This window comes from Dipodomys spectabilis, unplaced genomic scaffold, assembly GCF_019054845.1.
Source record: "Dipodomys spectabilis isolate Male_0828 unplaced genomic scaffold, ASM1905484v1 ptg000046l, whole genome shotgun sequence".
Lineage (NCBI taxonomy): Eukaryota > Metazoa > Chordata > Mammalia > Rodentia > Heteromyidae > Dipodomys > Dipodomys spectabilis.
Window position 1 is genome coordinate 7,646,641 of NW_024870723.1, and position 23,077 is coordinate 7,669,717.

Genomic DNA, 23,077 nt, shown 5'->3' on the forward strand with positions numbered 1-23,077 from the left:
TTGATTCCTCATCCATGAAAGAAATTGGAAGAGAAGGGAAGAGATAGGAAGGGCCGATGTACAGACCATGAGCTTAGTGGTGTGAGAAGAGCAAGAACTTGCTGGCTGTCCTGGGCTGGCCAGTGATGCTTGGAATCCTCAACAGGTTCAGGACTTATGAAGCCCCCATGGAGTCCTTTGGACAGACTGACACCCTAGCCGACTCCAGAGAGGATGTCATTCCCCAGCACCAGATCTGCTAGTGAGTAGTGGGTTTTGGTCTGCAGGGAGAATATGAGTGTCCACAGTGGTGACAAATGAGTGTTTAGGTGGAAGGTTGGAAAGATGGGGCCAAGTCAGGTGCCCTCAATTCTTGTGCTTGTCACCAGATCCTTGGGGTGTGAGGCTTCATCTATAGAAGCAGGAGGAAAACAGCACAATGGGGTAGTATTGTTAGCAGAGGTAGTGGCTGGGGCCTTTGGATGAATTCCAGGAGAATCCATCCTCATCATAGTCCATGCCATTCAGGTTTGACCAGCTCCCCATGAGCTCCACTGTAGGCCTAGGGACATCGGTCCATGGTCAGAGCCCTGGAGATGCTGCTAGGGGTGGCAGTGAGAGAAAGGGCCACCCTGTGGCAGCTACACAAGGAGAACAACCTGGAGGTAGGCAGACAGCTCATGTGAGGCTCCTGGGGAAGGAGGCAACAGAGCTCCCTAGGAGGTGTGCCGGAACCCTATGCATGCCAGGCAAGACAGCAAGGCCTTTAGAGTCCAGCATCTGGAGGCCCTTGGGAGAGATGATGGGCAAATTGCAGAAGAGGACAGGGCTGCTTACAGCATTTGGACTTGGTTCCCACCTTGGATGAAATTTCTCTGCAGGCCTTGGCTGGGTGGGCTTGCCACTGTTGGTACAGAGAAAAGGGGCTGATGTTGGACGGTGCTGGTCTCTGCAAAAGCAGCGATCATCCCAGGGGAATGAGGGAGACCAGGGCAGGTGCTAGGCTTTATTCAGACGCTGCTTCCCACCCATGTTCCTCTAGTGCTATCTCAGGCCTTCTGAGCACCTGGCTGGACTGCCACCCAGAAGTCTCCCTGGAACCCACGCAACATCCCTACCTCCAGGGGCTCTTGGCTCACTTGAGGCTCCATATGCGTGGCTCTGACGTGGAGCTCCATGTCTCCCACCTCCTGGCAGAGTTGGGGATCCAGGACGTCAGGCAGGATGAGGCTCTAGGTGGGTAGTTGGGATGGAGCCATGGGCTGGGGAGGGGTGGGAGGTGAAGGGCACCACTGGGAGGAGGCTCCAAAAGTAGCCATGGGCCAGGGACAAGAGTATGGGCATAGAGAGGTTGAGCAATAGCATGCATGGAAGCTTCTAAGTGGGGAAATCTCAGGGAGGAGGGTGCTGTGGGACTTTACAAACACTCAGAAGAAAGCAGTCATGGAGAAGACCTTGTCTCCTCCTGCAGCTCCACCCGCAGCTCCAGTGGTAGATGTCACACCAACTTCAGAGCCCCAGTCAAGTCCATCCGTGAATGTGGTCCCCACTGCAGTGGGAGGAGCCTCATCAGGAGCCCAAGCAGAGGCCACTTCTGCCTTGAATCTGGATGGCAGCGCTCAGGGAGCTGAACCTTCTTGTGTGGCTGAGGAGCCTCAGGCCAAGCTGGCTCTCCTGCTGAGTCCTGAAGCCACAAGAGCAGCCAGTGATGAAGGGCAGTCATCCCCCACTATCTCTTCAGTGCGCAGGGTCCAGGAAGCGGCGGGCAGTGCTGAGGTGGAGCCCAATGGCACCTCAGCTCCGGGGCTGAGGGTGGGAGAAGTGTCCATATGTGGTGGGGAGATGGAGCTGTGCTCTGGCTCCCCTCCTGTGCTCAGGCCCCAGCTCACATCGAAAGCCACTGCTGAGGAAGAGCCAGCATCCACCTCGCCTCTGCCTCATGTCCCCGGACAAGCAGCCTTCAGTGAGGAGCTGAATGTGCTTTTGCCCTTGGCTGTGCTGCTCTTCATTGTAGGGGCACCAGCAGGCCTACTGTGTCTGGTGGGAGTACTCACTCTGGTGATCTGTGGCCTAAGACCACTATGCTCTTGTGACAAATCAGAGACAGCTGTCACCAGGGATCCATTCCACGGTACCAATGGCACTCCAGCAGGGAGTGCTGACAGGAAGACTTTTGCCAGGTTGGCTCCCACTCTGCGTTCCCCAGAACCAGCCTACAGTACTGAACTGACCGTGTTTCTGATCCTAACTCTACTGTTGTTTATTTTAAGAGGACCGGCTGGGGTGCTCTCACTTGTTGGAGTGCTGACACTGGTGCTCTGTGCCGTAAGAGCATTCTGTGCTTGCACAGAGTCTAAGCCAGCTCCCACCATGCCTGCTGTCCACAGTGCTCAGAGAGCACCAGAATATAGTGCTGAGAAGGAGCCCTGTGTCAGCTTGGCTGACAACCAACCAGAACTGGAGTTCCTTCTATCCTTGAGTCTGATTTTCTACCTGTTAGGAGCACCTGCTCCAGTGCACCTTGTGCTTGGAGTACAGACTGTGGGGCTCTGGGTTGCGAGAGCTACAGCATCGCATAAACAATCAGGGCCATCTGCCAACTTGGCTCCGGGTTGCAGGGCAGACAGAGCACCAGCCTCGGGGGATGCTACAGAGCCCCTTTCTGCCTCAGCTCCACTTCTTAGTCCTGCAGAACCAGCCTCCAGTTCGGAGCTGCATATCCTTTTACCCATAGCTGCAATGCTGTCTCTGGCACAAACCCCAGCATTTGCCATCTGTGTTGGGGGAGCCCTAGTTCTGGTGCTCTCCTTTGCAGGACCACCAACAAAACTCACACAATCTTGCAGGGCTGAGTTGAAGCCAGGTTCCACCATGGCTTTGGAGCCCAGGCCTGAGGACACAGCAGCCTCCAGGGCTGAGAGGGAGTCACCTTGCACCTCCACTCCGCTGTTGCCCCTCCAGAAGGCAGCAGCTTGCAATGCTGAGATGGAGGCATCTTGTGCCTCAGCTGCGCTGCTCCATGCCCAGGGAGCAGCAGTGGCCAGTGCTGCCACAGAGCCACCATCCAGTGCAGCCCCTCTGATATGCATTGAGGAGACACTGGCTTCGAGGACTGAGCCAGAGCCACATCCCAACTTGGCTCTAGGACTCAGTGCGGAGACAGCAGCTGCCTGCAATCCTTCCCCAGAGCCCTTGGCTGTGGTGATGGAGCAGGCTCACTCTGCTTCTTGGGAATCTGAGTTGCCGTGCACATCTGTTCCTGCCCAAGAAGCTTGTCATCCTGCTTTGGTGACCGGAGAGCCTTCACACAGCCAGGACATGCCTTGTTTCCTGGCTGTCCACCCCCACCTGGAGGCAGAGCAGCTCACAACGATGGATGCGGTGAGGGGCTGGGCAGGGTGGCTGTGGTGAAGGAGGGCTCCCTGTGCCCTCTGCTGCTCTGGCCTGTGTCACATTTCCCTGCTGCCCATCTCTTCTTCCCCAGCCTGAGTTCCAGCACACCTAGCACCACTTTGTCTAGTTCCATTTGGTTATATGCACTCCCTGAAGCTGAGATGAGACCCGCTCCCATGCCAGGAGCTGTGCAGAATCAAGCCTGGGGCAGAAAGAAGGGCAGCCAGCACACAGCTCACCCTCCTGTGCCAGGAGCCCTGTGAGCCTTAGCACTTATTCAGCAGGCACCTGATGTGGACCTGATGAGTGCCCAGCCCAGACATGGACCTGAGTGCTAGTTCTAGTGGTGTAGGACATAGGCGTTAGATCAGGGGAAGGACATTTCTTGTCTGAGCTAGGTCAGATTAGGTGTTGTGTGGAGCATTTACTCTTCTGGGAAGAATGAAAGTTTGGCAAATCACTGCTCTTCTCTTCCCACCATTGTTGCCTTGGGGTCCCTTCTGTGCAATGTGTCAGCACAACAGATACAGACACTCCACAGGTTATAGGGTCTTCCCACATACTCTCATCTCCATGCCCTTGTGTGTGTGAGGAGGAGCCACAAGGCCTGGGCCTGGGCACTCTGGTGTGTCACAGCCTGGTGACCCTGGCCATCTTCCTCAGGAGCTGTTTGAGAAGGCAGTGCTCAACCACTGCCTGGGATCCATCTGGTCCCAGAGGCACAAGAAGGGCAAGGAGCACTTGGCCCCCACCATCCGGGACATGGTGGCACACTTTAACAATGTATGTTCCTGTGTCAAAACCACCTGTCTGGGGGACTTCAGCATGAAAGCCCCAGACAGAGCGCGTGTGGTCGAACACTGGATTCAGGTGGCCACGGTACGCTACAGGTTCTGATGCCTAGTTTATCTCCTCTGCTTTTCAATTTCTCTATTCTGCATTTTGAAATTGTGATCAGAGCCCTCTATGGAGCCCAGTCCCTCCTACCACAGGCCCATGTGTCCCAGGGATAGCCAGACCCAGCCACCCCTAGCCTGGCCCCTCACTGATCTGCTCCTCAGCCCCAAGGAACCACAATCCCCCTGGGTGCCCTACATCCCTGACCAGGTCCTGACACTCCCAGCATCCCTCTCTTGTCCAGGCCCACAGGTGGCGGCTGTGTCAGGCAAGACTCACACAATCTTCCTCTCCAGGCTTGCCGAGACCTGAGGAACTTCTCCTCACTCCATGCCATCATCTCCGCCCTGCAGAGCGCGGCCATCTTCCGACTGAAGACAACATGGCAAGAGGTCTCCAGGTGGGTCCCTATTCCCACAGCAGTTGCGCTGTGGGCAGACATGGTAGGTGTCACACTCCCTGAGCCCTGAACACAAAGGTCCACATGATATCTTCATTCCCTGGTCCCAGCTTAGGTAATTCGTATCAGGCTTCACACATCTCCTGTCAGACTGAACATACACAGATGCACAGACACAGAGACACACAGGCAGACAGACACACATACATACACACAAATTCATGCATGTGTACATACACACATAGACACACCCACCCCCCCCCCCCCCCCACACACACACACAGAAGCTCACCAGGTTTTCTGTGGTGGCTAAAAATCTGTGTCCATTTAAAATGAAAGCAGATCTGCCTAGTGGCAGAGGGATGGCTCATGGTTATGCCAGGAAGAAGCAACTGCTCCTTCCTGGTGTACTCTTCGAATCTTTGGACCCGTTTGCAACCCTGTTGGGCAGCCACATGGGCAGCTTCCTTCCCAACCCAAATGGAAACCAACTCCCTCCTCCCCACCTTCCAACTGTCTCCTTCTCTCTGCCCCTCCCACAGAGACTCCTTGCACACATTCCACAAACTGGAAAAACTCACTTCTCCTGAAAAAAATTACTCCAAGAGCAGAGAGCTGCTGCGAAAGGTATGGCATGAGGAAGTGAAGACAGAGGGCAGAGGTGGAGGGTGGACACGGGGGAGTCAGTGCCATCCTAAGGGGATTAGAAGCATGACTGGCTTTCTATTGGGGAGGAGGCCAAGGGAAGAGTCTGCTAGGCACGTATGCAGGTCAGGGCACGTGGAGTCCTAGGAAGCCACTGAGGTTGAGATGTTGTTAGGGGACACAGGGTGGTCCTGGAAAGCAGAGGGTACCCAGAATTGGGGACTTCTCCTCCTACTGAAAACATTGTACTTGTTGCCCAATGTGCCATAGGCCTAGGGGCATATTCTTGTCCTTCCCTAAACTATGCTGTACTGGATTGCACAGAGCCACGGTTTCCTGTCCCAGACCATGAGCAGGGGCTGTGTTCCAGTGGTCTGGAACCCTACTCTACTCTGCTGAGCATAGCTAAGACTTAGCGTAGGAAGGTTCTGAAAGTCCATGACACTCTCGTTCTCTGCTTACCTTCTCTAAGAACCCTGATAGACAGAAAAACACCAGCAAACTAGAATGTTATCAGACCCTTGGTTCCAGTCCTTTGCTAACCTTAAGTCATTGGATAGAACACTAGCGTTCTCAGTACCTCAATTTTCCCCTTCCTGATGGGAAGGGTTTTGGAGCTCACAGGGCTGAACAACCAGGCTGGCATTTGAGCTGCCCAAATAGGAGAAAAAACAATCCTCCAGGGTTCTGAGGAGGCCCTGGACACACATGCCAGTCATCACAGCACCACTGGTAGCAGACAGCAGGAGTCTTGAGGCCCCCCCACTGACATGAGGCAAACTTGACAGATGAGGAAGAAGGCAGAGGAGGCCAGCTCCCCAGGCCAGAGCCAACAGTAGTGAATGCTGGAGCAAAGCCAGAGCTAGAATTCCTCTGCCAGCTGGTAGAAGCTTTGACACAACCTAGCAGCCATGTCAGTCCCTATAGTAAGACAATGACACTAGGAAGACAGACAGCACAGAGCCCTCACTAACAACCTCCACAATCTTGGCAGGAGTCTTGCAAGTTGGCCACAAAGGAGAAGCAGCTCCAAGGAGGTCCCAGGTGGTTGCAGAAGATGGTGAGTGACTGGGACCTAGGCCAGGTTGCTGAGAGAGAAGAGGCACAGCGAGCCTACCTCTGCTCACCTTTCATCTCACACCCAAGGTGCAGATGGAGAAGGGCATTTGCACTCTAGCAGATGTGGTCCTGATGAGCTGGCTGTCAGAAGGGATAGAGGAACTAGAACCAGCAGAGCGAGGAATTGGCAGAGCCTAGAATGGGTGGAGGGCAGAAGATTGCTACAGAACGTTGAGTTCTGCATATGCCAGCCTAGATTTGGACCTGGGGCAGTTTGGAGAACCAGGCAGCAAGAATCTGGGTCTAGACACAAGGGGGAATCACAGGTTCCCCAAGACACTGTGCCATAAAAGCAGCTGTAAGGCTCAGGAATGATTGAGGTACCATGTGAGATTGGGTATAAGATGGGCCCTGGGCCTTGACCATCACCCACCCAAATCTACAGGTGTTGACAAAGGGCATCATTCCCTACCTGGGAATCTTCCTGACAGACCTCATGATGATACATTCTGCATATCAGGATATCGATGATGTGAGTAGCCAGGCCCATGCTGGCAGCCTGGGCTCTGGGAGGAGAAAGTTCCCTGGGAATCCTGAGCTCTGGCACTCCCAACAACCTCGAGGCCATCCTAAGTGTCGCGTCCTGTGCCCCTCTGAGCAGCTGCTTGCCACAGCTGTATGACCACTGAGTTTGTGCACATTGAGTAGCTGGGATTTCAAGTCCCTCATGGGATGGCACTAGGGGCAAACTGAAGCCAGCCTCTCCTAAGAGAAATGCCGTTTCACCCTATGCTGCAGTCACTCACCTTGCATCACAGGTGTTAGACAACACAGTCCCTAATCCTGACTTGATGCCCTGTGCCCAGCCCTCCTCTGAAAGCTGGCCCTAGTCTGGTATAAGCACACATTTTGCCCAGGCTAGAAGAGGCCCTGGGTAGAGGGCCAAGTCCTAACTCCATTGCCCTCTGTCTTCTAGGAAAAATCCCAAATGGAGAAATTAAATAAGGTGAGTGTCAGCTGTCCAGACAGGACAAGGTGGGTAGAGACCTGCAAGTTTCTCCTGTCCAGCTTGATGAGCAGTCATTTCTGCATGAGTACAATGGGATGAGTGAGAAGATCCACCCTTGTCATGGTAGGCTGTGTAGTAGCATGCAGGAGAGCCCCAGGATTAAGAGTGAGGGAACAACTGTGAGATCTCACATGTATTTGGGGAATCAGTGGAGGGTCGGTGAGCAGAGCTGCTAGAGGAGGTGGGTCCCTCCCTAGACAGCAAAGCCCAGCCCAGGCCAGCCCTGCCCTGTCCCTTCCCTTGTGCTCTCCATGACCAGGAAAATAAGATCATCCAACATTTGAAAGACCTGCAGCATACCTGCAGATATTATCACCTCAACAAAGCAGAAAATTTTCTGGCCTGGTTCAAGGGCCTGGAGCGGCTCAGTGAGGAAGCCAGGTGGGTTGGCAGACACTGGCTGGACCAGGGGGACATCCTGAGAATGGGGTCCAGAGCCCTGAGGTATGACCATGGGTGAGTGGGAACCGACAGAGACTCTGGTCGGCTGAATGTGGGAGACCCACCAGGCTCTGAAGTTCAAGCCAACTGTGGCAGTGAACAGGCGAGGCACTTGGTCACCTCACCGCCACCCCTTGTCTTAGCTATGAGCTATCGTGTGCACTGGAGCCCCGGAGGCAGACTGACCCTACAAACAAGAGCAAGACCTACCCAGGAATTCCAAAGGGAAGAAAGAAGTAAGTGGCTGGGGAATGGCTGGCAGGGTTCAGGTAGGATGCCGGGCAGGTACCAGGGATGCCTGAGGCTGATGCTGATTTCTGCCCACTGACAGCATCCCTGATTTGAGGTCAGAGGCCTCATCTCTCTGGGCTTCATCATCTTCCTCTTGCTTGTGAATGGGATTTATCCCTCAAATATGGATCCGGGTTGGAGCATGGGGGATTGTCCAAGGTCCTAAACTGGACAGCAGCAGGGTATTGGGGAGACGTAACTCAGGGTGTGCATGGGAAGTTCCCTCCAGAAAGCCAACCCCTGACTGAAGCCACCATATTCACATAACTGACCTCAGTGGCAGTGGCAGCTCCCAGCCCACAGCACAGGAGCAGCTCCCGCTTGGCCCTGACAGCAACAGCAGAGTCAGTGTTTAGAAAAGATGTTTCAGAACAGAACCAAGTCCAGGTGCAGGGAAAAATGACATCTAGACAGATCCCAGAAACCACGGGAAAGTTCCATCTCTTCTCTGCCTGTGTGCTTCTCTTTATAATTAGTGGAGAGTACCCAACAACTAATGAGGATGACAAACCTAGAAAGAGACAAAAAGGGCTTCAGAGACATGCACAGAAAGAGATAGAGATACAGACAGACTCATAGTTAATGACAGGACAGAGACACAAACACAGAGAGACAAAAGCAGAGACAGAGAGAGACATCATATGGTGTGGGTCCACAAGTCCACTGTGCTGGTGTCATTGCTCTATTTTCTACCTACTGTGTTGAAAATCTAATCAGGTTCTTTGCCTGAATGATCAGCATTGATTCCCCCTTGCCTATCATCAAGCCTTGCTAGCTTCCTGCACTCTTCTCCTTGTGTAGGTGGCCTGGGTTCCCTTCTTCCAGGAAAGGAAGTCAGAGGCCTAGGGAGAGATTTTTTTTTTTTTAGGAGGGTGTCCGTTCATGGGGCCTGAACTCTGGCCTGGGCGCTGTCCCTCAGCTCTTCAGCTCAAGGCTAGTGCTCTACCACTTTGAGCCACAGCGCCGCTTCCGGCTTTTTTCTTATTTTGCTTATGTGGTGCTGAGGAATCGAATCCAGGGTCTCGGGCATGCAAGGCAAGCGCTCTAACACTGATCCACTTTCCCAGCCCCCTAGGGAGCTTTCTGAATGAGAATAAGCAATCTAAAATGAGCAAGAGTTGAGTGGAGCTTAGACTTAATTGACAGGAAACTCATGGTCAGCGGAGACTGGGGAGGAAGAAGAGCTGGCAGGAAAGACAAGTCTTGCTAATTGTTGGGGGCCCACTGAGTTGGAGGCCCCTGGAATGAATGCTGTGCAGGGGGCCTGAGTCCATGCCTGCCCCATGGTGTTGTTCCCAGTAGGACAGTGCTCCTAAGACATGCTGTGCATTAGGGAAAGCCTGCTGTGCCTGGAGTTCCTGATTATAAAGGCAGCAGTGAGCACAGGAGGCTAATCCCTTGCCCTACCTCCAGGCACAGCCTGCTTGAGTTACATTCCCAAATTCTTTCCTAAGCAACACAAGATACATTTCCCATAGGCTCAGTTCATAGGCAGGGATGCCAAGACGTTTGGGGTCCTGGCACTGGATTGCAGGAATTGCAGCCTCCTGGCTCAAAATGTGTCTGTAGGAGCTTCTCAAATGTTTGGTGCCTCCCAGTTCCCATCAATACTGCTGACTTAACTCTCTGTCCCTCTTCCACCAGCCTGAAGATGCCTGAGAACAAAAATGTGTTGGAAAAATGTGAGTTTGTTCTCCAGAATAAGACCTCTCCCACCCTGGCAAAATCAAGTGTGGAGCCAGCTCCCCACCTCTTCATAGGAAGAGGAGACAACACAACATTTAAGAGTGTCTCTACTTAGTCTGGATGGCTATGGCTGAGCACATCCAGACAAGACTGGCCCAGGCCACACCCTACCCTCCAGTGACCTCCTCTCCTGAAAACACTCTGTATCTTTTCTCCATAATTCCCTCCTGATGTCAGGACCACAGTGACTCTGTGGTCTAGGTAATAAGCCATCTTCCTTGGATACTCAATCCATGACACACCTCAGATATTTTTCTACAAATGCTCTCTGCTGTCAAAGTGATAGTGAAAATGTGGCCCAGGCCACAGAACTCCTCTGTTGCACCTGCAATCCTGGAAAATACAAAGGATCCAGTATCCTCAGTGTTCTGCTAATACCTGCCACTGGACACACTGACCTGCCCTCCAGGAACTCCCTCAGAGTTTCACATATTCTCCGTACTCTGCCATAGAGGAACAGCTGACATTTTGGTAGAGAAATGGGCACTGTGCTCACACTTGCCCCTGGCTCTGCCATTTCTATTAGGATCTGACTTTGATGACTGTGATGCAGATCACTGGCTCTGATGCTGTGAGGTCGACAAGACACACTCTGCCCAAGCCATGCTGACCTATATAGGTTGTCTTCCCGATGAGAGCATTTGAGCTCTGACCTTGCCTTCCCTCCTCTTCAGCTATTCTGGCCTTGTTAGGTTGCACCAGAGTTTCCCATGAGCGTTGACTGAGGGACAATGAGTGTTGCACATTGCCAACCCCAGGGTTTCAAACATCTCAGAGGAAAGGCCTGTGCTAGCCCTCAACCCTCAGTCCTGGTCTGAGTGCAGATAGTGCCATGGCCTCAATGCCAAGACCCAGGATAAACCATTCCACTCAGAGTCTGCATCCAGGGCACTAGAATGCCAAGGAAACTGCAGTTATTCCAGGTGAGGTCCTTGCCCTGTTTCCATTCAATTTGAATGCAAAATAGAAAGGAAAATATTTTCTCAATGGGGTGAAATCAATTTTAAGACACACATGTCATCACTATGGTAAATAATTCTTCAATAAACATAGTTGTGCTTGTCGCTTTAGCTTGGTCTTGTTTGTGATCACTTGGGTAAATGCCAGTAAATGGGATTATAGGGTCATAGGGGAGCTCTATGTAGTCTTTTGAGGAACCTCCATACTGCTTTCCAAAGTGGTTGAACAATGCAGTAGTGTTTACCCTCTGGCCACATCCCCTCCAGCCATGGTATAACTCCTGTATTCACTGTATTAGATGTTGGTATAATTTGGGGAGGGGAGAAAAAACAAAATATTTAAATAGGGATACTGCTTGACCCATTGCAACAATGAGATGTAGAAGCCACTACGCTGAAAAACCAACTTTACAATGTGATGGGGGGGGGGGCCGTGTGACAGGGCAGAGGTAGTAGGAGAGGATAATTGAAGAGGTGGGAGCAACGGGATGGTAGGGGAAAAACAAAGAAGGAAGAATCAATGCTCAGTAGGAAACGTACTCATTACTTTGCTCATGTAACTGTCACCTCACTGTACAGTATTTTTAAAATAAAAATCATACAAAAAAAGATGATGCTAAGGGAAATAAAAAATGGACACAAGAGGTTTTTCTTTGTTGCTACTGTTTTTAATCAACTTTGGGATTTTTTTCCTTTGTATCTTCTCCCCCCTTTGGTATAATCTCTATTGTTCTTGTATTTGATTCTCCAACTGGTATTCTATGTAATGTTCATTGGAATTAGAAAAAGAAAGGAATCAAAAATATAAGATAAGGAGGAAACCAATGCAACAGCCATATGCACAAGACAATATGTTGGACATATCTGTACAACCTTGGTGTGGTGGGTAGGGGGAAAGCAAGGTAGGAGAATTCTGAATGATGGGATAACAAAGTTGACTAGGAATTTACTGGTTTCATAACTGATGTAACAAAGCCATCCTTACATTACCTTGACATTAAAAAATATTTTCTATATACATAGTATTTGCAGTCACATGTCAATAAAACCTCAAACTCATGAGCATAGGATCAAAAGAAGATAAACAGAGGGGGATACCCAGGACATAAGGTAAAAAGATAACATAAGCTAATTTAATTCATTGGTCAGATTAAGGTTCTCATGCAAGGTATCAGCAGTTATGAGATGAACCTGAAATGCAGCTAAAATTGTGGTGAATTACATGTTGTAGTAGGAGCATATTTTGGAATCTACATTTAAGCCTTTATCAAAATATATGCCCTTGAAATAGATTTGAGAAGCTATATTCCCATAGGTCCTTTGTTATACTTGTCTACTAATCCTTCGAAGGAAAAGGTGTTCTGGCACTTAAAAAATGACAAAACAAAAACTTCATTCCCATATCTGCTTCCTCAATATTTCCAGAAAATACATCGCCCACTCACTATTTTCCTTCAGGATTTCCCTAGGATCTCTGACTTTCTTTTTGCCTCCCTGGCTCAACTTCTTTGTCTGTTGCAAGGTGGAAGTTCCTTACGGACATTCTCTAGCCTTTCCATTCAACTCAGTGCTATAGCCTTTTCTGAAAATCTCCCTTCTCCACTCAAGAATTCCTCCAGTGCAGAGATGGGCAGGAGGCACACACTGTAGTCCTACCCTTCTCCACAAGTTCACTTCCCCAATTATCAGCTGCCCAGAGGCAACCATGCTCTGAAAATATTAAGTGGAAAACTCCAGATATTCAGAATTGGGAAAGTTTAAATTCTTCAGAATAGGGAGAATGTAAACACCAAAATAGTATTGGAAGAAAATAATAGTGAAAATTTGCATGTGGAGTCAGCTAAGGATTTGTTTTTCTTGGGGCTCTGGTTGGTCATGCTTGATAGCCTAAATGCTTGAGAGATAAAAAGGAGAAAGATCACAGCTTGAGGACAAAGAGTTCACACCAAAGTTCTCATGAACTCATTTTCATTGGTAGCCAGGTGAGAACACTTGCTCCTGCCATCCCAATCTACACAGGAAGCTAGATTGAGAGAACTGGACTTGCATTCCAGCCCAAGGAAACAATCCACAAACCCCATGTTAACAGAAAAGGCCTAGCATGGTGGTGTGTGCCTGTCATACTAGCTATATGAGATCTTCAATAGGGGCTTGTGATCCAGCTGACCAGGAAAACAAGTGAGACTCAACTCAAAAGAAACTGCAGCACCTAGGCACCAGTGGCTCATGCCTGTAATCCTACCTACTCAGGAGACTGAGATTGAGAGATTGGAGTTCAGTCTATCAGGGCAGGAAAATCCATGAGACACTTAGACACTTAGCTCCAATTAACCACCAGAAATTCAGAAGTAGCACTGTGGCTCAAAAGGTAGAGCAACCCTGTGAGCTGAAGAGCTCATAGACAGCATGTAGGCCCAGGGCATGACAAATTTAATATAAAAATCAAGCAATCAATCACTGAAACTTCAACAAACAAAACTCAATCAATCAATCAAGAATAAACCTGCAGCAAACTGTGCTTGGATGGGGGCTCAAGCATTCAAGTGGAATAGAGCCTGCCAGCAAGTAGGTCATCTTGTGCTTAAACATAAGGAAAGCCATCAGTTCAAACATCCACAACACCAAAAAACAAACATATCACATTCTTGTCTATGTGAGGGTTGGCCTGAGAAGCAGTGTGTGTACTGTGTGTTCCCATTCCCTTGATACCATGGTAGACAAGGCTCAATACTGCCTTGGGCAGGCAGGAAGAGATTGGCCTACAGTTGAAGGGAAATGAGTCCAACTGATGAAGGGAATCAATACTAAGGATTAAGTCTTTCATGCAAGAGCAAGAGACTAAGGGTCTATGGCTTCCTAAGCATTTTCAGTTCCCTATTTTATTCCAGTTCCAGATCCTTCCTTTACCACATTTTCAAACATTCAAAATTGCTTTGAAATTCTTTCAGATTTTTCTCTTCTTGATGCTATAATCTGCCAGTGATCTGCTAGTTCTCCCTGCATCATTGAAAACTTCTCTATGTTGGTCTATCACTCTTTGTCATTTTAAGAAAATTTCAACACTAACACAATCTAGAGTTCATCTAGCTAACATCTTGGATTCTGAGTCTCCACAATCTCTCAGCTGGCTTCATGTCAGTGACCCTTTCCTGTGGTCTAACTTACATATCACCAATAATGGCACCAACTGGGGAGATAATGTGAAATATTTCCCTTTTACCTTCCTTCACTTCTTCCTGTTGACTTAATCCTGTTCTCACATTCCTCCTATTCAGCAACTGTTTCTTACCATATTGACAGGTATTTATTGTCCCTATAAGTTACTTTTATATTATTTATCACCTAATTTGCTGTTTCCACCCCCTGATAAACATGTTTTATATTCCAAGATGCTAATCACCTTGTTTTTTTAATTTTTTTTAATTTTAATTTTTTGTGAACATACTGTGTGAACATACTGTACAGAGGGGTCACCTTGTTATTTAAAATGGTCGATCAATTCCCCTCTTTTCATTTATTTAAGCAAAAATTCCATTTCTAAATAAGTCTAGTGTTAAATCCCATCTGTAAGTCTAGTGTTTTTCTTTTTTATTCCTAATGTAAAGGTGATTTACACGGGGGTTACTGCAGCTGCATAAGTCAGATAACGGGTTCATTTTGTTTTGAACAATGTTACCTTTTTTTTAAATTGTGAAAATATCAGACAGAGGGGTTAAAATTACATGGGCAAGGTAATGAGTACAATTCTTATCAAGCATTGTTGCCTCCTCATTTGTTTCCCCTTCCCATCCCTTTCCATCTATCACCCCCACACCTTGGCCAAAGTTGTAAAGTTCTTTTTTTCAACATAACTACTTGTACAACTCATTGTTGCAATGGGTCCACTTTATCTCTATTTAAACTATTTGTTTTTACCTTTCCTCTCCACAAATTATACTAACATCAAAACATTTTTCCACATTTTTCTAACTCATGGCTATACATCAGTACCTTACTCTTATTAGAGATTATCATGTAACTATATATGCTTTAACTACTATTAAACTTGAGAATAAAATAATCAAGTGATTTTGAGGCATTTATAATGTATTATAGGATTTTTTTGTTTCTGTATATTCCTCCCCAATGGTATAATCCCTGTTTTCAATGTATTTGATTCCAATGCCCTGCATCTTGTACATACAATTCTGTAATTTGTGGAGGGGAAGGGAAAAGACAAATGCTTAAATAGGGATACAGATTGACCCACTGTAACAATGAGATGTACAAGACACTATGTTGAAAATGAACTTTATAACTTGGAGGTGAGGGTGGTATTGGATTAGTTGTGGAGGTGGGAATTAAGAGATGCTTGGGGAAAAACAAAGGAGGAATACACAATGCTCGACGGGATATGTACGCATTGCCTTAGTCATGTAACCGCAACCCCTCTGTAAAGTATTTTTACAATATAAAACGTATTTAAAAAGAAAAACAAAAAACATATTCAAGTAAACACAGTATTAACAGGCACCCTCACCATTGCCTAGTCCTTTATTTCTGATGACAGTACATATTTTCCTACAACTGTGAAACCACTCTGTTTAGGCAACCTGGCCTCGGTGCAGGCTTTAGGGCCCCCATAAAGCCTGGCCCACTATCTAACCCTCACCAAGAGCGCCTTCCATTTCTGACCAAACCCACAGAAAAGTGACAACACTGGTAAGCTCTTTTTTTTTTTTTTTACATGTGGGGCTTCAACTCTGGGCCTGAGTGCTGTCCCTCAGCCCTTCAGCTCAAGGCGAGCACTGTATCACTTCAGGCACAATGCCACTTCTGTGTTTTGTGAGTGGTTTATTGGAGATAAGAATCTCATGGTCTTTCTTACCTGGCTTGTCTTTGAACTGTGATCCTCAGATCTGAGCCACATGAGTAGCTAGGATGACAGGGGTGAGTCACCAGCGCCCAGCAAGCTACCTTGTTTTAACAGATGAAACTCACTGCCACCGATCCTATTCTACACAGTAAACTTTTGGGACCAGGTCACTTACTATGGTGTAGTCCCACCGAGGTAACCCTTGTTAACTTTCTGGCCTCACATAGATACCGAGTCTCACCCACTAAGGTACAGGTGGTTCAGCAGTCAGTGACTTATCTGGGTGTTCAACTCACAGCCACAAACAAGGCTTTTACTATCCCCACCAAACTCCTGATTACTAACTACCCTAGTCCTCCACTAAGAATGAGATTCTCTACTTTTTTGGGTCTAGCCAACTACCTCAGGTCCTGGACCCCCAACTACTCCCTCCTAACTCGTCCCTTATATGAAGCAGCTAGAGGGTTACCCGAGGAAGCCCTCTGAACACCCTCCACTCACATTTCTCCCTTTAGGAGCCTGGCTCCAACCGGCCTCCACACAGGCCCCTGCTCTCAGGCTCTTGGAGCCTTCACACCTGTTCTTTCTGCATGGAACTGAGAACTAGGGTTTCGTATTGAAAGTCTTACATCAGCAGATCGGATGTCGTTTGCTTATTTGTCCAAATGCCTAGACCCTACCATGAGGGGCTGGGCTCCTTGCCTCCATGGCCTAGCCATCTCGTCTTTCCTAATACAGGAGTCAAAGAAACTGAACCTGGGCACAAGCCTACCATTGTTACCCACCATCACCTCTTTCAGTTACTAACCTATAGAGGGATATAAACTCTGCCTCCCTCCCACAAGCTCTGGTGTCCTGTCACTGATAGAGGCCCCACTCTGACCTTCCAGCTCTGCCTTCCATTAAACCCCACACCCTATTACCCATTTCAGATACAAAGAGCTCCCCAGCCCCAAGCCCTGACGGGCTTGATTAAATCCATCCTGCTAACCCACCAGCCCACTTGGGACAATTGTCAGCAACTCTTACAGACTCTCCTTACCACGGAGAAATGGCAACAAGTGTTCCTAGAGGCTCGCAAAAATGTTCCAGGAGAGGATGGTAGACCGACGCAGTTGCCTAATGAGATCGATGAAGTGTTCCCGCTGACCCGCCTAATTGGGACTTCAACACTGTTGCTGGTAGGGATCGGCTCTGTCTTTATTGCCAGGTTCTGTTGGCAGGTCTCAAAGGGGCCGGAAGGCGCCCCACCAATTTGGCCAAGGTACGTGCAATAATGCAGGGAGCTGAGGAAACGCCTGTGGGATTTTTAGAGAGACTAATGGAAGGGTACCGTATGTATACGCCCTTTGACCCCTCCGATGCAGATAGACAATCCGATGTCATTATGTCATTTATCAGGCAATCGGCCCCAGACATTCAGACTAAGCTACAGTGGTTGGAGGGGCTCCAGGGGTATACCTTGGAGGACTTGGTTAAGGAAGCAGAAAAAATTTTTAATAAGAAAAAAACTCAGGAAGACAAAGAAGAAAGGAGGATAGAGAGGACAAGCGAGACAAGAAACGTACTAAAGAGTTAAGTAAGATCTTGGCCACCGTAGTGCAACAACCAGAAGAGAGAGAGGCTAGGTTAGGTAGGAACCTGGGGGACAAAAAGAGACCTCTGGTGAGCCGTGACCAGTGTGCATACTGCAAGGAAACAGGACACTGGGTCAGGAACTGCCTGAAGAAAAGGGGGCAGATGAGAGGACCCCGAAGGCCGGCACAAGTATTGTCCCTACAGGATAATGAAGATTAGGACAGTCAGGGCCAGAAGCCCCCCCCTGAGCCCCGGGTAACCCTTCAAGTGGGGGGCCAAGCCAGTAACCTTCCTGGTTGACACTGGTGCCCAACATTCGGTCCTAACCTGGTCAGGAAGTCCCCTGAGTTCTAAAACATCCTTGATGCAGGGGGCCACAGGAAGAAAACTGTACTGATGGACAAATGAACGAAAAGGAATGGGGCTAGTCACTCACTCATTCCTCCTAATTCCAGACTGTCCTTATCCGCTGTTGGGGAGGGATCTCCTCTCAAAGGTAGGGGCCCAGATTTACTTCCAAGGAAAAGGGGCCTCCGTTAAGGGACCCCAAGGACAGCCCCTCCAAGTCCTAACCATGCGCCTGGAGGATAAACATCGGTTACATGCAAGCCCTCAGTTGGCCTTGATTGACCCCCAGTGGTTATCAGATTTTCCCCAGGCTTGGGCAGAGACAGCGGGAATGGGGCTGGTTTGTAGCCCTGGTCATTAAACTTAAATCCTCGGCTACCCCGGTGATGATACGTCAGTACCCACTACGTAGGGAAGCCAAAAATGGAATCAGGCTGCATATACAAAGACTGCTTCAATTGGACATCCTAAAACCATGCCAGTCTCCATGGAACACCCCCTTACTGCCCGTCAAAAAGCTCGGGACAGGAGACTACCGTCCGGTACAGGACTTAAGAAAAGTAAACCGGAGGGCAGAGGATATACATCCCATGGTGCCTAATCCCTACAACCTACTAAGTATGCTGCCCCCGAGCCACACATGGTATACAGTACTAGATTTAAAAGATGCTTTTAATGAGACAGCCCTCAGAGCCAGCCAATCTTTGCCTTTAAATAAAAAGATCCAGAATCAGGTTTTTCAGGACAGCTCACATGGACAAGACTACCACAAGGATTCAAAAACTCCCCCACCCTGTTTGACGAGGCTCTACATCAGGACCTGGCTGACTTCAGAGTCAATCATCCCCAATTCGCTCTTCTACAGTATGTAGATGATCTGTTCCTAGCAGCTGGGACTCGAGATGACTGTCTAAAAGGTACCGGGGCCCTTTTAAAAAGGATGGGGGAGTTGGGGTACAGGGCTTCAGCCAAAAAGGCCCAAATTTGTGTTAGGCAAGTGACTTACCTGGACTATAAGCTGGAAGGAGGGCAGAGGTGGCTAACAGAGAGCTGCAAACAAACCATCACCCAGATCCCGCCACCCACAAGTGCGCGAGCACTGAGGGAGTTCTTGGGGAGCGCTGGATTTTGTTGCTTGTGGATACCAGGGTTCGCTGAACTGGCAGCCCCTCTGTACCCCCTTACCAAGGCAAATGCCCCGTTTCGATGGGAAAAAGAACAACAACAGGCTTTCGATCAAATTAAGAAGGCCTTATTATCAGCTCCGGCCTTGGGCCTCCTGGATGTGACCAGGCCATTCACTTTATATGTGGATGAGCGACAGGGAATTGCAAAAGGAGTTCTGACCCAAAAATTGGGACCCTGGAGAAGACCGGTGGCCTATTTTTCAAAAAACCTGGACAGTGTGGCGGCTGGATGGCCCCCATGTCTCCGTATCATTGCAGCTGTGGCCATGTTAGTAAAAGACACTGATAAATTAACCTTGGGACAACCCTTGATGGTGACAGCCCCCCATGCCATAGAGACAGTCATTTGCCAGCCCCCTGACCGCTGGCTTTCAAACGCTCGGATCACCCATTACCAGACAATGCTGCTAAATCCAGACCGGATTTGGTTCGGGGCCGCAGTCTCTCTCAACCCAGCAACTCTACTTCCAGACTCAGACTCTCGCCTCTCCATCGAACACGATTGTCATCAAATCCTGGCAGAAGTACACGGGACCCATGAGGACTTGACCGACTAACCCCTACCAGATGCTGAACACTCCTGGTACATGGATGGGAGCAGTTTCCTGCATAAGGGTGAGCGAAAAGCGGGAGCAGCAGTAGTGGATGGGACCACAGTCATCTGGGCATCAGCCCTAGAGCCTGGAACTTCAGCGCAGAAGGCCGAACTCATTGCCCTGACGCAAGCGTTGACAAAGGCCCAGGGAAAGAAAGTCAACATCTATACAGACAGTCGGTACGCTTTTGCTACCGCACATGTCCATGGAGAGATTTATCGGAGGCGAGGCCTGTTAACCTAGGCGGGAAAAGACATTAAAAACAAAAAGGAAATCCTAGACCTCCTGCAGGCCCTCTTCCTACCTAAAAAGGTGAGCATCGTCCATTGCCCAGGTCACCAACTGGGGAGGCACCCTGTAGCGGCAGGGAACAGGATGACGGATGAAACTGCTAAGGCGGTGGCCTTACAGAACCAAACCCTTGCTTTGGTCACATCACGAGAACGACAGCCAAACAAACAGCCTCTCTTCCAGTATTCAGATCAGGACATAGAGGTGGCCAAAAAGCTAAAGGCAACCTTTAATAACTCGACTGGAACTTGGGAATATGAAAACAGGACTATATTGCCCCTAAAGGATGCGAGGAGGCTGGTTACCTGCCGGAGCCTGCCGGCAACGAAAGGGACTCCTGATTTAGGGGGCGAGGACGGAAAAATAAAGACATAAGACAAAGGATGGGGTCGGGAGGTCTGCAGCTCAAGACTGCAGCCCCGTTTATTTTTAACTCTCCTTATTTATACTATTAGAAGTCAAGAGGTAACCTAAGGTCACCATAGTGCAGAAAAGCAAGGAAAATTTTAATAAAAACAAGGGTGCAGAAAGAAAGAAGACAAGGTTAACTGATAGAAAGTAAAACAAATTTTACAGACATAGCAAGGCAAACCCGGACACCTGGTGTTATTCATGAAAGCCAGTTCCTTGTACGTGCCTTTAAGTGAGCACAAGGGTCAAGATGACCTTGGAGTTTTACTGTCGGCTCCCAACAGTTACCTACTTGCACAGGTGGACCCACTTGGGTTACAAAAAGTTGGAGACTCTTTTACAGAGGGAGGAGCAGTTTCATTACATTCCAGATCTATCGGGCATAATTAAACAGGTCATAGACTCTTGTGTTCCCTGCGCCAAGGTTAATGCAGGCTGATTCCAAGAGCCCGCTGGAGTCAGAATGAGAGGAGAACGACCCGGTACCAACTGGGAGGTCGATTTCACCGAAATTAAGCCTGGCAAGTATGGAGCTAAGTATCTCCTAGTCTTTGTAGATACCTCCTCCGGCTGGACAGAAGCTTTCCCCACAAAACAAGAGACAGCACAAGTAGTAGTCAAAAAGATTCTGGAAGAAATTTTCCCTCGATTCGGGCTCCCTAAGGTAATAGGGTCAGATAATGGCCCTGCTTTCGTCTCCCAGGTAAGTCAGATGGTGGCCAAGCTTTTGGGGATAGATTGGAAATTATATTGTGCTTATCACCCCCAAAGTTCAGGACAGGTAGAACGAATGATCAGGACAATTAAAGAGACCCTAACCAAATTAGCCCTAGAAACTGGCACTAAAGACTGGGTCCAACTCCTTCCCATGGCCTTGTTTAGAGCTCGTAACATCCCGGCAAGCCATGGACTGACCCCCTATGAAATCCTATATGGGGGACCCCCTCCCATAGCAGACTTCCTTGACCCTGCCATTGATTCTTTTGCAAATACCCAAAGTTTACAGGCGCGGCTGCGAGCTCTGCAACTCATCCAGAGACAGGTGTGGAAACCTTTGGCCACTGCCTACACCACGGGAAGTTCCACTATCCCACACCCCTTCCAGATCGGCGACGAGGTGTACGTGAGGAGACACCAATCCAAGACTCTTGAGCCGCAGTGAAAAGGCCCATACACTGTGCTGCTGACCACATCTACTGTGCTAAAAGTAGATGGGATCGCCGCCTGGATCCACGCCTCCCATGTCAAGCGTGCGCCTCCTGGAGATGAGAAGGACCCTGCAGAGCCACCCAAATGGAAGCTACAGCGCACTCAAAATCCTCTCAAGATAAGACTCTTAAAAACTGTTTAATATTCCTTGCTGTTATAACCTTAACAGTAGCTGAGGGACAAAGAGTCCACCCCCTGGTGGGCACAAACCCACACTCTCCCTATAACCAGACTTGGCAAGTGGTAGATGAACATGGGGGCGTAACTTGGTCTGTCTCCAATGTAGCCCCTCTCTGGACATGGTGGCCCGACCTAGCACCAAACTTCTGCATATCTATTTCTAATCGGGCTGATGCATCATATGGAAAAGCTGTCCACCAAGGCTACCCTGTCTATGCCTGTCCCGGCGGGCACCGGGACCCTTCCCTCACATACAAATGTGGGGGAGAAAAAGATTACTTTTGTAAAGCCTGGGGCTGCAAAACCAGTGGTGACACCTACTGGAACCCTACCTCCTCTTGGGATTATATAACAGTCAGAAGGGTTGGTGCGACAAAAAAAGGTGTTAAATACAGCTGGGATGAATATGGCCGCCGGTATGATGAAGGAAATGGGAAATGCGCCGACCCAGGGTGCCACCGATGGTGCGTAAAACTTACTATAAAGTTCACCACCAAGGGAAAGGTGCCTAATCTGGGCTGGGCAACTGGACTCACATGGGGAATTAGGCTGCGTACGAACAATTGGGGTTACGATGATGGCGGGCTTGTGACTATCCACCTCCAGGTGCAGAGCGCAAGCCCCCGCCTTCTAGGGCCCAACCCCACTCTAGAGAAAAGATCCTTTTCCATAAACCGGTTGCCCTACCATACCTTCCCACAAGCCACTGCCAACCCAAGTATGCCCCAGATGCCCCCCCTGTACAATTTGATTGAGGGAGCCTACTTTGCCCTCAACTCTACCAAAAGTGACCTCACTCGGTCTTGCTGGCTCTGCCTTTCTGAGGCACCCCCTTATTATGAAGGAACAGCTTACAATGGTACCTACAACTACACTGACTCATGCCCCTGGAGACAACAGGGTGCTAGCAAACTAACTCTAGCTGAGGTATCAGGGCAGGGACTATGTCTTGGCACTCCACCCCATGAAAAGAGCCAGCTCTGTGCCCACACAGTAAAGGTTCTGGTTATTACTGGCAAATACCTGACACCCACGGACGGAGGGTGGTGGGCTTGTAGTACCAGGTTGACTCCATGCATCTCCCCGATATTAATAGACCAGACTGGTTTCTGTGTTCTAGTACACTTCTATCCATGAGTCATATATCATGACTCCCGATCCTTTGAGGAGTTAGCGGAAGGCCTAACCCGATACAAAAGGGAACCCGTCACCATAACCCTAGCTGTCCTCATGGGCCTCGGAACAGCCGCGGGTATAGCGGGGGCAGGAATGGGGAGTGCCGCATATGTGGAAGGCTATCAACACCTAAAACAACTAAAAGCTGCTGTGGCACAGGATTTAAAGGGAATAGAAAAATCCATCTCTGCGTTAACAGCCTCCCTCACCTCCCTGTCAGAGGTGGTGCTCCAAAACCACAGGGGCTTGGACTTGGTTTTCATCAAGGATGGAGGCTTATGTGCAGCCCTAAAAGAAGAATGCTGCTTCTATGCTGATCATACTGGGGTGGCGTGTGACTCTATGGCCAAGCTCTGCAAGCGTCTGG

At 49.2% G+C, this 23,077-nt stretch overlaps 1 protein-coding gene across 1 annotated transcript; it reads left to right on the forward strand.

Annotated features, from left to right (window-relative positions):
* The first annotated feature begins 1,422 nt into the window (after window positions 1-1,422).
* Window positions 1,423-21,496, forward strand: LOC122107075. Its single transcript, XM_042678659.1, is given in 14 exon segments — window positions 1,423-3,360; window positions 4,036-4,251; window positions 4,566-4,669; window positions 5,212-5,296; window positions 6,309-6,374; window positions 6,819-6,905; window positions 7,350-7,379; window positions 16,667-16,883; window positions 16,886-17,260; window positions 17,263-17,591; window positions 17,593-18,002; window positions 18,004-18,335; window positions 18,338-20,023; window positions 20,418-21,496. Coding segments are annotated over 14 exon segments (6,954 nt in total).
* Window positions 21,497-23,077: the final 1,581 nt, after the last annotated feature.